The 14,275-nt window shown below is 55.0% G+C and overlaps 3 protein-coding genes across 10 annotated transcripts; 1 reads left to right on the top strand and 2 right to left on the bottom strand.

The window, feature by feature from the left end:
- The first annotated feature begins 411 nt into the window (after nt 1-411).
- TCTA (T cell leukemia translocation altered) lies at nt 412-3,298 on the top strand. Its single transcript, XM_081525656.1, has 3 exons — nt 412-665; nt 1,010-1,064; nt 2,042-3,298. The coding sequence occupies exons 1-3, from the start codon at nt 443-445 to the stop codon at nt 2,082-2,084; spliced, it is 321 nt and encodes a 106-aa protein (XP_081381782.1). The 5' UTR covers nt 412-442; the 3' UTR covers nt 2,085-3,298.
- On the bottom strand, nt 3,246-9,660 carry AMT (aminomethyltransferase). 5 transcript variants are annotated; one of them, XM_081525606.1, is made up of 10 exons: nt 7,813-9,660; nt 7,542-7,709; nt 6,946-7,026; nt 6,503-6,634; nt 6,029-6,107; nt 5,602-5,747; nt 5,335-5,515; nt 4,572-4,727; nt 4,340-4,470; nt 3,246-3,546 (listed from the first exon to the last, which is right to left on the bottom strand). In XM_081525606.1, the coding sequence occupies exons 1-10, from the start codon at nt 7,900-7,902 to the stop codon at nt 3,466-3,468; spliced, it is 1,245 nt and encodes a 414-aa protein (XP_081381732.1). In that variant the 5' UTR covers nt 7,903-9,660; the 3' UTR covers nt 3,246-3,465. The 5 variants fall into 5 exon arrangements, 3 of the variants coding, with proteins under 3 accessions (XP_081381732.1, XP_081381733.1, XP_081381734.1); XR_014064186.1 differs by lacking the exon at nt 3,246-3,546 and adding an exon at nt 5,156-5,207 and having other exon boundaries at nt 3,582-4,470; XR_014064185.1 differs by lacking the exon at nt 3,246-3,546 and adding an exon at nt 5,161-5,207 and having other exon boundaries at nt 3,582-4,470.
- On the bottom strand, nt 8,403-12,729 carry NICN1 (nicolin 1, tubulin polyglutamylase complex subunit). Of its 4 annotated transcripts, none has more exons than XM_081525645.1 (6): nt 12,540-12,729; nt 11,095-11,271; nt 10,716-10,829; nt 10,196-10,267; nt 9,775-9,879; nt 8,403-9,700 (listed from the first exon to the last, which is right to left on the bottom strand). In XM_081525645.1, exons 1-6 carry the CDS (start codon nt 12,669-12,671, stop codon nt 9,659-9,661), a joined length of 642 nt encoding a protein of 213 aa, XP_081381771.1. In that variant the 5' UTR covers nt 12,672-12,729; the 3' UTR covers nt 8,403-9,658. The 4 variants fall into 4 exon arrangements, with proteins under 4 accessions (XP_081381771.1, XP_081381772.1, XP_081381773.1 ...); XM_081525646.1 differs by having other exon boundaries at nt 11,095-11,265; XM_081525647.1 differs by having other exon boundaries at nt 11,095-11,211.
- Nucleotides 12,730-14,275: the final 1,546 nt, after the last annotated feature.

The raw sequence follows: 14,275 nt of genomic DNA, 5'->3' as shown, positions 1-14,275 counted from the left end.
GCGACGGCGGCGGGAGGGCGGGGAACGACGTGCGCGCCCCCGCGTGCCCAGCGGGCTCGAGCCGGTCCCAGTCGCGGCCCCGCGCACGCGCGCACTTCCAGTTCAGCCACGATTGCTCAGGAGCGCGTCCACACCCTAAAGGCAAGGCGCTTAACCAATCATTGCAGCCGCGTGGGGCATCACGGGAACTCTGGGGCTATAAAAGACCTGGTTGCTATTTTATACTCCTCGAGTCACTCATCCTTTAAGTTAGCAGTCTGGGACTAGGTGCGCGTGCGCGGTTTTGATACTCCGCCCCAAACTGCCAACTCTTCGCGCAAGCAAGGTAGACGCGCCTTGCCTAGGTTTACGCGTGCGCACTAGCGGACCTGGGCCCGGAAGACCAGACGCTTGCGCAGTGGGGACAGCGGTGACAGTCCCCCGGGTGAGGCGCCGGGCAGTCATGGCGGAGCCTTGGTCTGGGCAGTCCTTGCAGGCTCTGCCGGCCACGGTGCTGGGCGCGCTGGGCGCCCTCGGCAGCGAGTTCCTTCGGGAGTGGGAGGCGCAAGACATGCGCGTGACTCTCTTCAAGCTGCTGCTGCTTTGGTTGGTGTTAAGTCTCCTGAGCATCCAGCTGGCGTGGGGGTTCTACGGGAGTACGGTGACCGGGCTGTATCACCGCCCAGGTGAGACTCCCCACCAACTTCCATGGGCTGGCTACACCCCCTTCGCCATAGACTGTACCTTTGGGCTCCCCCGAATCCCCCCCAGACTACCACTGATCCCTTGAGAACCTCATCACAACTTAACGCTGTACCCTTGACCCATGTCAACATATCATTTCACACCGGAAACCCCACCAGTCCACCCATCACGTATAAATTCCTTCGAACCCCCCATCAGACAATACCACTAGTCCCTTAGGGCTTCCACTACTCTGTCTATCAAACTATACCACTGACCTGGGCTGATGCCTGCTCAGATACCCACCCCCAGCCTGTTGCATTTCTGGATGTGTTCCTGCCCCCAGGTCTGGGCGGCCAGAACGGATCCACACCTGATGGCTCCACGCATTTCCCTTCCTGGTGAGTAAATCTATTCTGATTTCTACCCCATGCGCTTAGTAGGCAGAAGCCACTCCTGAGCTGAGGACAGGAGAAGGGAGTTCTCAGGGTAGGAATCCGCCAGCTTAGTGGCATTCGCAGCACATTCCAGGGCCTGCAATAGACCTCAGGCTTCGTGACACCGATGTCTGAATAGCCCATCCATAACCTGTTCAGTAACCTGTGGGGCAGATGACATTATTGTCATAATTTCAGAGATAAAGTGGCAAGTCTGGAGGATTCCACTCCACTGTAAGCCCCTCAGTTGGAAAAGCAGGACCCTCTGTCCTTGGTGCCCCAACTGGCCTCCTCAGGATCAGCTCCTCATGTGTAAAACATGAAGTCACTAATCAGAGCATTCATTCAGGTGATCTCTGAGCTCCTACCACATGGCAGGTCCCCACTGGGTCCAGAGAACAATAACCCAGGCCCTGCTCAGAGGGGAAGCTAGAGGTTTAAAGGGAGGGCGGGCAGCGGTGCAGAGGTGAGGACTGTTGGAGCAGGTGTCTTCCAAGTCAGACACCTAAATGAAGGGCAAAGGCGAGGCGGTGTACCAAGCAGAGAATGGACAGAACGATGCCCGGAGGCAAGAACAAGGGTGACATATTGGAAGGATAGACAAGGCTGTGACGTCAGAGGTCAAACATGAAGGCATGGAGGGACCTGGAACACCCTATCCAATAGAGAGGGCACAAGGCCAGTTAGGAGGCCTGCCACTGCACAGGTTTCTGTCCCTGGCAACTGGTGAAGGATGGGAGTGCCATGCACAAAGTGGAGAAACAGGAGGAAGAATAAGCCTGCAGGTGAAAGGTGGTGGACCCTTTCCCACCCCAGTGAGGGCTGTGGAAGCTCAGCGGAGAGGTCTAGGTTATAGTGTGGCCTTACTGAGCCCAGCTCAGCCCCCTTAAGTAGATTGTTGTACTGTCCATGGACTAACTCTTCTCTTCTGTCACTTTCAGGGAAACAGCAGCAAATGAACCTCTCAAAACTCACAGAGAATAAGGGAAGCCAGCAGAGGGGTCTCCAGGGATATCACCAGGTCTGCTGGCTCCCACACTGAGTCCTGTTGCTGCCCAGACCCCAGTGACGACGGCAGAAGGGATGGGGTTGGGGGCAGGGTGTACCCCAGTGTTCGCAGGGCCGGGCCTCCACTGCCCTTGGCCTTGCTTTCAGCAGCCCCAGGCATTGGGCCAGTAAAGAATTTGCCTCTACCCTGATCTGGGTGCCTTAAGGAGAGACCTCCTCCTCCTTTCAGGGGTCAGCTCAGAAACCTCTGCGGTTGGGCAGGCCAACAGTCCATTTTCTGTCTTGGCTTCTTCCTGTTCCTCCTCCCATCCTCCCGGGATGTGATCCTGTAGAGATTTGTCCCTGAGAGGGAACCTGAGGTTGACCACCTCTGAGATTTTTCAGGCAGGTCTGTTTTCCCCTGAACCTTGAGTTTGCTGTATGTCTTTGATTTTGCTTTGCTGGCAGGGAGCCAGGGAATCCTGGCCTGGACACAGCCTTATATTCTGTGGTACTTAGCTGGCCATTCTAGTATAAGACAGGGGGCACCAAACACCCACCTCCTTGGACCTCTCCAGGTGGGAGTCAGGCTGTGTAAGTTCTTTTCCCAAGCATCATACTCATACTCCTCTTAATCCCTCCTGGAAGGAAGCTGGGTACCTAAAAGAGGGTGAGTCTCGGGTGACCTCCCACCCCCACTGCCTAAGTGCCCATGGGGTTGTGGATCTGTGCCCCACCAGTCACAGGGACACACGAACCAGCTAGTGCAGAGCAGCCCCATCGTGCCCTGCAGCCTCCCCACTTCCCATCTTTACCCAGAACCAGAGGAGCTTCGTCCTGCCTGTACGCTAGGCAGCCCTGCCACTTCCACAGTGGGCCACAGGAGCTCCAGATGAGCAGTGTGGGCCCAGACCTGCCTCCTTCCCCAATGGTCATACTTCTGCCTGCTTCTGCTGGGCCAGCAGCTACCTCAGTGTCCCACTGCCTGCTTCCTCTCTGATAAATGTCACATTGCCATCTGGCAGCCTGGGCCATCTTTGCAGTGTGCACGGGAGTAGGGCTGTGCTGAGCTCGTGCATGAGGACTGGTGCTGGGATGATGGTTCTGCAGCCTCGGGCCCGCCCACTGACAACAAACACCACGTTCACAATCAGTCTCACGTTTCACCCCAGGCTCAGCTGAGGATGTGGCTTATTAAACCTGGAAGTGCATCAACTGTGTGGTTATTCAGACAGGATGGAGTGCGCATGCACAGCGGAAACGGGAGGGAACACCCTGGGGGCCGCTGCCCCTGAGCACCCAGACTTGCAGAGGTGGAAAGGGGATGTCCGCTTCCTGCCAGCCGTGATGGTGCCCAATAGGGGCACCTCTTTAGTTCTTATAGAGCTGTCTGCCTCAAGGGGAACCCACTTGGAACCTCAGCCAGGCAGGCCGGCATTAGACTGGCACCCCAGGAAGCCTGTGGACAGAGAACAATGAAGCTAGAGACTCGAGTGAACAAGAAGGAAGGAAGCTCATTTAATTTTTTTTTTTCGTAGTCTGTGGAGTCCAATAATAAGTCCCGGGGTGAAGGTCAGCCCAGGATAAGGCAAGCCGGGAGGAGGCCCAGCCTGTCAACAGCAGCCCTGGGGCTCAGAACAGCTGGTGAGCCTGGCCTGGCGTGGCTGGCTACTGGGCAGCAGTCTGGGCCAACTGGAGAATGTAAAAGAGTGGATCCATGCCCGCCTCAGCCATCCCCGAGTTTATACACGGGCCCCACAGTGCTACTGGGCCAACCCTCAATGAGTCAGGAATCACATCCCTGCCCGGGGAGAGGCAACGGCTTGCCTTCATGGCCAGTGAACTCGAGGAGGTAGGCGGCACTGCAGTGTGAGAAACCATGGTGAGGTAGGTTTGGCAGGCTTTCTCCCCCCTTGAAGTGAGCCTTTTGGAAGGATGAGATACCAGAATCTATTTTCTCCAGCAGGCAAGAGAGGGGTCAATGGCACATGGGCTGGTCCATCACTCAGAAATGCGCTCTTGAAGATATAGTGGCAACCGGATGAGGCAGCAACGAGTGGTGTGTCCCCGCTCACCCAGACGAGAACCAGCATCCACCTAGCCACCCACCTCGGGTGTGTTTCTGCCTTAGCTTCCTGACTAACCCCTGGTAGATGCCCTCCAGTGAGGCTCCCGGAGGGAAGGGCCCTGTCCCCCAGCCATCCTCACTTAAGGATGTAGTAGTTTGTGGGCACAAAAGGCATCTTACTGACCACAGCCGGCTGCTGCTTCCGCCGCACCTCTACCAGCAGCGGGGTGCCTGGCCGACTGTACTCATAGGGCACATAACCCATCGCCACATTCTTCTTCAGGCAGGGTGAGGGGCAGCCACTGGTCACAGCACCTGTCCGGGCAGAGGCCGTGTGTCAACACCCCTCTGCCAGCCCAGGGCCCCCGCCCTCCTAGGGGAGGGACAAGGCTCTCCAGCCTCCCTGGTCCACCTACCAATCACGGTACCCTCTGGACTCAGGATGGGACTCTGTGCCCGCACGGGAGCCCCGTCACATGTTAACCCCACACGCCTCCGCTGTGCCTTGCTCTTCAGCTGGGGAACAATGACTGAGGCTCCTGGGAAGTCCATAGCAGCTCGGCGGCGCTTCCCTGGAGCATAACACAACAGATTTAAGCCACCGTCCATCAGACCTCTGACCACAGAAGGTCCCAGCAACAAGGACCCCAAGTAACATCCCTCCAGGGCTTCCCAGGTGGCACAGTAGTAAAGAATCCATCTGCCAGTGCAGGAGACACAGGAGACACGGGTTTAATCCCAGGGTTGGGAAGATGCCCTGGAGTAGGAAATGGCAACCCACTCCAGTATTCTTGCCTGGAAAATTCCATGGACAGAGGAGCCTGGCGGGCTACAGTCCACGGGGTCGCAAAGAGTTGGACACGACTGAGCACACCCACGTGTACAACATCCATCCATCAAGGCCCCTTCGTTCAGGCCCCACCTGGACCCGATTCCTTCCCCTGCAGTGCAGTTAGTCACCCACCTCCTGCCCCCTGGTCTTGAAGGCTGTGCTGCCCACCTCACCTCTGTTGAGAGTCCTCAGCATCTGCTGGGCAAAGCCACTGTGGTACCTTCAGAGAATGAAGGCTCAGGGAGGCTGTGTCCCTTGCTCCAGGCTACACAACCTTGGAAGCAGTCCTGGGCTGGCTGGTCTCCCGGACCCTCAGTATCCCCTCCCTGAGTGCTACCCCAGCTCACCGAGTGTCCAGCCCAGGCTGCCTTCCACCGGTGTGGTGTGCTCATCAATGTCGTTGCCGTACAAGCAGAGGCCTGCCTCCAGGCGCAGGCTGTCCCGGGCTGCCAGTCCTGCCAGCTTCACCTCGGGGTTTTTCAACAGAGCTGCTGCCAGGCGGACGGCCTCTGCTGATGGCACCGAGATCTGCAAGAGACACCAGACAGAGCAGGTGGGCAGCTGGCCCCAGAGTCCTGTGCCCGGCACCACCCCATGCCTACTTCTTGACCAACCTCCACACCGTCCTCTCCTGTGTAGCCGCAGCGGGTCACGCGGCAGCCAGACACGCCAAACACCTCCATCACAGCGCTGGTCATGAAGGGCAGTTTCCGCAGATCGTCAGCCACACCAGCCTGTAGCACCTGGGCTGCAGTGGGACCTGGGTCCAGGGAGCCAGTAACCAAGTGTCCGGGTCCTAGTGCCCCAGGGAGCTGGATCACAACCCTCAGGGACAAGAACAAGCCCTGAGCAAGCCCCACCCTGTCGATGGAAGGAGATGCTCTTGCCCACAGAGCCTCGTGGCAGGTATAAGGAGGGCATGATACCAAACATAGAATTAGGTTGCAACACCCTCACCTAACCCAGGCACAGCCTTCATGCAAGCAATAGAGGAAATCTGGAAGGCGAAGGTCAGCGGCAAGCCCAGCCTGGCCCACTTACCTTGCAGGGCCAGCAAAGCATTATCCATCACCTCCAGGGCCACATCGCTGCCCTTGTTCTGAAGTTCCCTAACCTTGTCCTGAAAGGAAAGAAATAACCCATTAGCTCCGGGATCCCTTTCCCTGAGCACCTGCTATGGGCCAGGTGCCATAGAGCTCAGCACAGTGGGTTCTCATCTTCCAAGGTCATGTAACTACTAAATGGTAGGGATGACTCTAGCCCAGGTTTGCAAGCTCTAACACCAGGTTCCAGCCCTCCACCTTCACCAGAGGACGCTCACTTCCCTAGGATGATCAGCTTCACCTCCCTACTTGCCCCCCGCTCCTTCAACACTGGAGGGCCCACTCTGGCCTGCTTTCTTTCATAGAGTCACTGTCTGAACCCCTTATCCATTCCAGGTCTGTCCTGGACAAGGATGCAACTCTGTGAAAAAGGAGGACAGGGTACCTAGAATGCAACACCGAGGGGCTGTACCTGCATGAGGGTCAGGTCCTTCTCCCTGCAGCCAGCATTGGACACCACATACAGGTGTCCCTCGGAGGCGCTGGTCACAATCAAGTCATCTAAGATGCCTCCAGCCTCGTTGGTAAACAGCGACAGGGCTCCCTAATATCAAAGTGGAGCATCATCACCTCCAGCTCCAAGAGGCCAAGGTCAAGTGTGAGGCAGACCACCCCTGGCCCCACCCTGCCACCACAGACTCATAAACCCTCATGTGCAGGGCTGAGGGATGGCAGCGCAAGGAGCAAAGTGGGTCAGCCCAGGCCCTGTAGGGACTCCATCCTCCAAGAATACAGGCCCTGAGAAGCTATGTCTGCTCTAGTTCTGTGCCCCCAGGCCCGAAGCCAGGATTCAGACGGGTTTGCTGGTTCACATCTAAGGACACCCACTGAGCAGAAATAAAAGAGGGGCCCCACCTGGTTTGGCTTCAGCTCTGCAATATCTCCAACCACTAGACTCTCCATCAGCTTCACCCGGTCACAGCCAAATATCTTGGTCTGGGAAAGAGATCAAAAAGCGTCAAGGCTACAGTCTAGAAGGCAATGGACAAGGAAGCATCTTCCCTCCCCCCACAGCCCGGTCCAACTCAGCCAAAGTGCCTGACTAGTCTTTTTGTTCTGCCAGAGGCAGAATCCCCGCTTTAACTCCCCCACATCCACCAATTCAAGAGATGCACTGAGAGAGGTTAGGGAACTTGAAAGGGCCTGGCACCCTCCTAAAATACCCCCTCTTCCAAACCAACACTCAGAACAGTGGATGACAATCAGTGGTAGCCCCAGAAACCCCCGGGACGTTGAGGTAGCCTTAAGTGGGAGCAGGCTGGAGAGATGAGATGCGGAGATGAGCAGGAGAAGTTCATCTGGCCATAGTCCATTATTACACCCTTGAAACCTCCAACTCTCCTGAGAGGGCTGCCCTGGGCATCCAGCTCCCAGCAAAGAAAGCCAAGGGTTGCACTGCTGTGGATGGCAAGGACCCTAGGCTTGGCAGTGGGCACACTCCCCCGGCTCACCTGCAGCATGTGTGACACGTCAAAGAGCGAGCAGTGCTGCCGTGTATGCAGGTGTGAATTCACGTGGCTATCCCGGTACTGCAAGGGCAGGCTCCAGCCCGCGAATGCCACCATCTTCCCGCCGTGGGCCAGGTGGAAGTCATAGAGCGGTGTCCTGTGGAGCACGTCCTGCAGGCGGCCAGGCTCAGTGCCACCAAGGCCCCAGACCCCAGCCCCCTCCCCTCCCCCACCCTCCAAGATTGGCAACACAACCCAGCAGCCTCCGGCCCACCTGCGCACAACTGAGCGAACGGCATGGGGCCGAGGGGAGAGCTTGCAGACAAGAGCCCAGACGGGACAGCACGCTCCCAGCCCGCTGCATGGTTGCTCACAACTGGTACAGCCGACGCACAGAGGCCACCACTCTGCCAGGCACGCTGGGAGATGTAGTCCAGGCCCTGCTTAAATAGGTCTCTCTCCCCCCGCCCTGGGGGAATCACAAGCAGTGGGCAGCCCCAAGGGCAGGCGGGGCTTTAGCACACACAGTGCCTTGACTCCTCTTGCAGGGAAATAGCCCTGGGCGCTTCTTCCATCTGATCAGGGCAGATAGGGAGCCAGTGAAGCCACTCAGAAATAGAGCTGGGGGCTAGACCTCCCCTGGCTGACTGCCCTGCCTCCAAAGGGCCAAAGTTCTGCAAAGGGCTGAAAGGCCTGAATCACCAGTTTGGGACAACAGGCCTGTAAGGTCACCTAGGGGGAGGGGAAGGGGTGGAGAGGGCACAAGAGGGTGGAGCCAGCCTGGCAGGCAGAATACCACTGTAACCTGGCCTCCTGGGAGGGTCTTCTCTCTCCCTGGGCGAACACAGATAGCCAGCACAGGGATGCATTCCACAGGTATTTATTGATCTTGCTGCACACTAGGCCCTGTGCTGGGGACACAGCTGTGCAGGAGGTCTGCCATCCCAGGGACCTCCCCCCTCCCACGCATACACACTGAGGGCTACTACTCCCTGAGCACAAGACTGTGATCATTACCCTCTTAGCAAAAGCTGAATGGGGCTAAGTCAATGACCCTGCAGGCAGATTCCACCTGCAAGAACTCTGATGGCAGAGAGCAGAAGGTGACCACAAAAGGTGGCTGACCTTCCCCCAGAAAGCTGTTGAGCCACAGACATCCAGTTGGCCAGGTCCAACACATGTTGCCGAACTGCCTCCCGATAGCCCCCAGAAGAAAGCCACGAAAAACCAGAGAGAAGCAAGATTTTCTCATAAGGAAAACAGCCTGTCTTATTCAGCTGCTGGCCTGGGGTTGTAGGAAACCTCAGCTTCTCAAAAAACACCATTGAGAACCCTCACCCGGACCCACCTCCCCACCAAGGTTGATCCCTTGTCACACTGAGCATGGCTTATAGAAGGGGGTGAATGGAGGAGGGGCAAGGATGTGCTTTGGGCTCCATCAGATGGCAGATAGGTCCCAGGACTCATTTTCAGGCCCCACCCTTGCCGGAGGCACCCGCCCAGACCCAACAGGCGGACAGACCCATTTGAAGACACATCCAGGAGCCAGCTCAGGGACCAAGGGACTTGGGCTGCCCCACTTCCCAGCCCTGTGTGGCTCCCTAGGCGAGCAGCAGAAGGGTTTAGACAGGAATTTTTTCTTTTTGTGGGCATAACACAAAGGGAGAGAGACCATTAGGAGGTGCAGAAGGAAGAAATAGGATTCTTGTTTCTCCCCCAAGCTTCCAAGCTATTAATATAGCCGACTTCCAAGGTTCTGGGAGGTGCCCCTAGCCTGCTGCACTCTGGGGTGCAAGAGCAGGCAGAAGACAGGAATGTGCAGCTTGGCAGGGAAACAGAGGGCACAGAGGGATTCTTAGTAACAGAACTGGAGTGTTTTTAGGGAAAAGGAGGAGTTTCAGGTTGCAGTCAGCTGAGGACACAGTGCATCCCCTCTAGGAGCTCATGCTAAAGCAACACAGTGAGCCCCCAGGGATCTTGACTCTGTGAACGTGGTCCTGACAGAAGGCGCATGCAGGCAACACTTGGAATGCATGGGGACAGCACTTCAGCCTCTGATGGGGGTCCAAACCGGGCCTAGGTGGGCATGGACGGCCAACATCTTGACTACGAGCCACGGCTCAAGTGTAGGAGAGCAAGTTCAGGTCATAACAGCCATCCACCTGCAACACAAAAGACCATCAGACCTGACCTGCTCAGGCCAACGGGAGCCCGGCAGAGGGAAGCGATCACTCACGTCAAAGCGGCCGATCCTTGTGGAGGTGTGGCTGGCCCGGATCATCTCTGTCAGGGCCCACATCTGCTGGACCTCGGAGGATACCCTGCTGGGGTCTGGGAGACCCTGCTCCAGAAGAAGGGGTCAGTGGCCATGGGTCTCTCCCCAGCAGCGCCCTTAGAACTCCAGAGAGGCCAAGCGGGGCTGTGGGGCCCTCCAGCTGACATTCCCAGGTGACTTGTGAAACAGGACGATGGGGCCTGATGTGCAGTAGGCAGCCCAGCCCCACACAGAGATGCCTCAGATCCCAGAAGGGAGGTCCCACAGGGTGAACCAAGAGCCCTGGGTCCAGCCCCAGATTCTTGTGGAAAGGTGTCCCCTTGGGCTTGTGCTGGACACCAGGGCTGTTCAAACATGGTTCTCACCCAGGGCGAGGGCTTACCTCAAGAAGGGGAATGGGCTGTTCACAAGGCACTGGCTGGGACAGCCACTTGGGGAAGGTCATGGAAGGGCTCTGCAAAGCAAAGGGTACTGCCCTGAGTGGGGCACAGTAGGAGAGCCCTGGAACCAGAGCCCAAGGTCCTGATGACAGAGAGAAGGGCCCCTGAGCCCCAGACACTGAGAAAATCCTCCTCAGGATCCAGGGGCACATAGACTATGTAAGCTCTTCTGCTGTGCAGAAGGAAGCTCCATGAAGACAAGGGTCAGAAGCAGATTCTGGTCCATGAAAGTTCCATATATGAAAGAGACAAGTAGCCCCCAAAGTCAGGGGATATGAGGACATGCCCTCACCTCACATCATGAGCTTCCAGAATTCCCACCTGGCTAATTTCCCTGAAGGACCCCTTCTGAGTCTCCCCATCCTTACCCATCCACTGCCACCCACACCCCCAGGCCTTCCAGCCATAGCTAGGAGCCCGGTGGAGAAAGGGCCAGCCAAGAGCTCCAAGCTGGTCACTCACCTTTGGTCCCTGCTGGAAGATCTGAAGTTCTTCTACCGTGAAAGACAACCACAGTGGTGACGGCTGTCGCAGAATCAGGCGCAGTTCCAGTACTTGGGCCATGTCACACAGCATCTGACATATATACACACAGACACACACACACACAAAGACCCAGAGAGGCCCCAGCTCACTGCCCAGGAGCCAACCAGCATCGAGCCGAGGGGCCTTCTCCCCAGGCCTTGGAGAAGGAAAAGTAGTTCCTCCAAGACACTTACCAAAGAACCACAACTCAGACCAGCCTTGCCCATCCCTTTTCGCGCGTGTATCCTGCCCCAGTCCCTAGGCCCCTTGGGAGCCCTCATCTGGGCTGCCCTGGCCATGCTGAGTCCCAGCTGACCTGGTGCTTGAACAGCGATACGTACTCCTGGGCTCCCTCCTCACTGTGCGGATCAGGCATCAGGCAATAGTCCCGCAGGCAGGTCACCCACTTGGCTGGAGTGTGTGTTGAGGTGTGCTGGCGAACACGGATGGTCAAAAAGGCTGTGTAGTAATTCTTAAACATGATCTCCTGCAACTAGGGCACACACAACCCACCACAACAAATCAGACAAAGGTCCAGGGCTGAAGGGGTTTCAAAAGCACCACCTCTTCCTCCACTGAGAAATGGACTCTTCCATCAATCTAACAATTTCAATAAGAACCCACGGGGGCTTTGCTTTCCTAAAAGAACTCAGTCTAAATGAGCACATCGTGCAAACAAACCATGATCTCAGGTCTCGCCGCATGTCCATGATGCTACCAGAGGTCAGAGCCCTACCTAACTCTAGAGGAGTCAGAAAATGTACAGAAGAGTTCCTCAAGTGGACGGTCAAAGGGTAGAAAATGTAAAAGCAGCATATACAAAGGAGCACCAAGAAGTGAACCTGGCACACGCCTGTGACAGAGAGTGGTTCAGCCTAGCTACAGTAGTTCTCATCACTGGATATCCATCAGAATTAATCAAGGAGGGGATACCCTGGTGGCCCAGTGGTTAGAACTTTCACTGCCAGGGCTGGGATTCAATCGCTGGCTAGGGAACTAGGATTTCACATGCCACGTGGTGTGGCAAAAAAATATATATATATATATACTGGAGGGAGAATTTTTTAAAGTATAGGTGTACAGGCTCCACCCCAGACCTACAGAATCAGGATTTCCAGGGTTAGGCACTTTAATGAAGTCTCCCAGCCTAGAGAAAGGAACAGCTTGAGTGCGAACCATACACTACAGGACAAAGTGGGTGCGGACAAGAGGCAAGGAGGGCAAAGACACAAAGTGGCTCTGAACGTCAGGCCATTAGAAAGTGGACTTTGACCTGTGTTGAGGTCCTGCAGTGTCCATTCACACAACCAGCAGATGTGGAAGGGTAACTGGAGTCTGGAAACTGCAGCCACTGGGAAGATCCTGATGAGGTTTGAGTTGAACAGTAGGGTCTGTTGGAATGGGCAGGCAGCAGGTATGGGGGTAATTCATTGTCAAATGATACCTAGCCAGTGGCCAAGGACAAAATCACCTCGCACCTCTGTTTGGTTCAAAACTGTTATTTCGAGCACCTAGCCTACTATTCTGGCACTTCCGTGTTAACACGGTTCTGGACATAGGGGAGAGATGTTGAAGTGAGATTAGAGGAAACTGCATTCTAATTAGTATGTGTTAATAAAAGGAATAAAGAAATGGTTAACTGATTATTATGGGCGAGGTACCGCAAAGGCTTTCAGCAAACGATTCATCGCCTGGGACACGCCCGAGTTCCCAGATAAGCCCCGCCCAGGAGCCCCGGTCGCGCCCACAGGGCTTGCTCACCTCGAAGGGCGCGACGCTGGGGAAGGTGACATCGATGACCAGCACACCAGGCCGGCCTTGGGAGGTCCGCACGTCGCCCACCTGCAGGGCCACGGTGCCTTTCACATGGCACGGGACCGGCACGCGGGACATGGTGGCAGCGGCCGCGACCACACACAACCGCCGCTCCCGGCCTCCGCCCAATGGGTCTTCCCGGCGTCCTCAGCAGGGCCTCAGGAACTACAACTCCCGAGAGGACTCGCGCTAGGCCAGCCCGGCCAGTCACCGAGGCTCGGGCGGGCCGGAATTCGGAAGTGCTTGCGGAAGTGCTCCTTCAGCCAATCACTGAGCGATCGAGCTGTAGAGGTCAGTCACTGACCGTGCTCAGGAACCGCCTAGCCGTCTGGATCCAATCTGTGCTGAATTCCCTAGGCACCCAAAGTCTTATTCTGTTTCTGCCGCTGGGCAGGGCGGACTTAACTTAGCGCGTAAAGTTACGAGCATGAGTGAGCATAGTGTCTGGAAGACATTGATTGCAAAAGAATATATTAAGCCCTCCTTTTTTTTTTTTTTTAAAAGGGCAAAGGATTTGAAGAGATAATTCACAAAAGAAGATAAATAGCCAATATGCCCATGAAAAGATGCTTAACATGAGTATTCATCAGGGAAATACAAATTAGAACTCCCCTGCACCCACTAGACTGGAGAAGGCAATGGCAACACATTCCAGTATTCTTGCCTGGAGAATCCCATGGATGGAGGAGCCTGGGAGGCTGCAGTCCGTGGGGTCGCTAGGAGTCGGGCACGACTGAGCGACTTCACTTTCACTTTTCACTTTCTTGCATTGGAGAAGAAAATGGCAACCCACTCCAGCGTTCTTGCCTGGAGAATCCCAGGGACGGGGAAGCCTTATGGGCTGCCGTCTATGGGGTCGCACAGAGTCTGACACGACTGAAGCGACTTAGCAGCAGCAGCAGCACCCACTAGACAGGCTACAATTAAAAACTGAGGAAAATGTGGAACCCTTATCCATTGATAATTTCCTGCCACTTTGAAAGCAGTTTGGCCATTCTTTATGAACTAAATTTATACCTAAAATATGATCCGGCCATTGCACTCTTTTAAGTATTAACCCAAGAGAAATGGACTGTGCGTCCCTTCAAGGGCTTTATTCATAACAGCCAAAGTTTGGAAATAATCCAGATGTCCAACAGATGAGCAAATGAACAGATTAGCTAATTGTGGTATAGCCATACAATGAAACACTACTCAACAATAAAAAGAACTGAACATATCCACTTGTCTATCAACAGATGAATGGGTAAACAGTGTAATTACACAAAATGGAATTATTCAGCCTTGAAATGAAATTCTGGCACAGGCTTCAACATGGATAAACATTGAAAATATTACACAAAGTAAATAAGCCAGATATGGAAGAGTAAATATTGTATAATTCCGCTGATGTGAGGTACCTAGAAGAGGCAAACACATAGAGACAGAAAGTTGAATACAGGTTGTAGGGGCTGGGGAGAGAGAAATACAGAGTTGTTGCTTAACGAGTACAGAGGTTTAGTTCAAGATGGATGAAAAAAAAATCTGGAAATAGTGGTGAGAAGTACACAGCACTATGAATGTACATAAGGCCAATGAAGTATGTATACAGTTAAATGAATAAATGGTAAATGTTATGTCATGTATGTTTTACCATAATAAAAAACAAATGAATGAACAACTGATATACACAATACCACCAC

This window comes from Giraffa tippelskirchi, chromosome 9 (genome assembly GCF_054371585.1).
Source record: "Giraffa tippelskirchi isolate mGirTip1 chromosome 9, T2T-mGirTip1v1.2.pri, whole genome shotgun sequence".
Classification (NCBI taxonomy): domain Eukaryota; kingdom Metazoa; phylum Chordata; class Mammalia; order Artiodactyla; family Giraffidae; genus Giraffa; species Giraffa tippelskirchi.
The sequence above is the reverse complement of the archived record's forward strand: the minus strand, read 5'-3'. Positions and strand labels throughout refer to the sequence as shown.

Excerpts from the sequence above, each read along its gene's own strand:
- TCTA (XM_081525656.1), top strand. The coding sequence starts at position 443 with ATGGCGGAGCCTTGGTCTGGGCAGTCCTTGCAGGCTCTGCCGGCCACG. Across the intron at positions 666-1,009 it reads CGGGCTGTATCACCGCCCAG|GTCTGGGCGGCCAGAACGGA; the intron begins GTGAGACTCCCC and ends TCCTGCCCCCAG. Across the intron at positions 1,065-2,041 it reads TCCACGCATTTCCCTTCCTG|GGAAACAGCAGCAAATGAAC; the intron begins GTGAGTAAATCT and ends TGTCACTTTCAG.
- AMT (XM_081525606.1), bottom strand. The coding sequence starts at position 7,902 with ATGCAGCGGGCTGGGAGCGTGCTGTCCCGTCTGGGCTCTTGTCTGCAA. Across the intron at positions 5,748-6,028 it reads TGCTTTGCTGGCCCTGCAAG|GTCCCACTGCAGCCCAGGTG; the intron begins GTAAGTGGGCCA and ends CCCTGGACCCAG. Across the intron at positions 3,547-4,339 it reads GGAAGCAGCAGCCGGCTGTG|GCTTCCTGGGGTGCCAGTCT; the intron begins GTCAGTAAGATG and ends CTCTGTCCACAG.
- NICN1 (XM_081525645.1), bottom strand. The coding sequence starts at position 12,671 with ATGTCCCGCGTGCCGGTCCCGTGCCATGTGAAAGGCACCGTGGCCCTG. Across the intron at positions 10,830-11,094 it reads TATCGCTGTTCAAGCACCAG|ATGCTGTGTGACATGGCCCA; the intron begins GTCAGCTGGGAC and ends TATATATGTCAG. Across the intron at positions 10,268-10,715 it reads TCTTCCAGCAGGGACCAAAG|AGCCCTTCCATGACCTTCCC; the intron begins GTGAGTGACCAG and ends TTTGCTTTGCAG.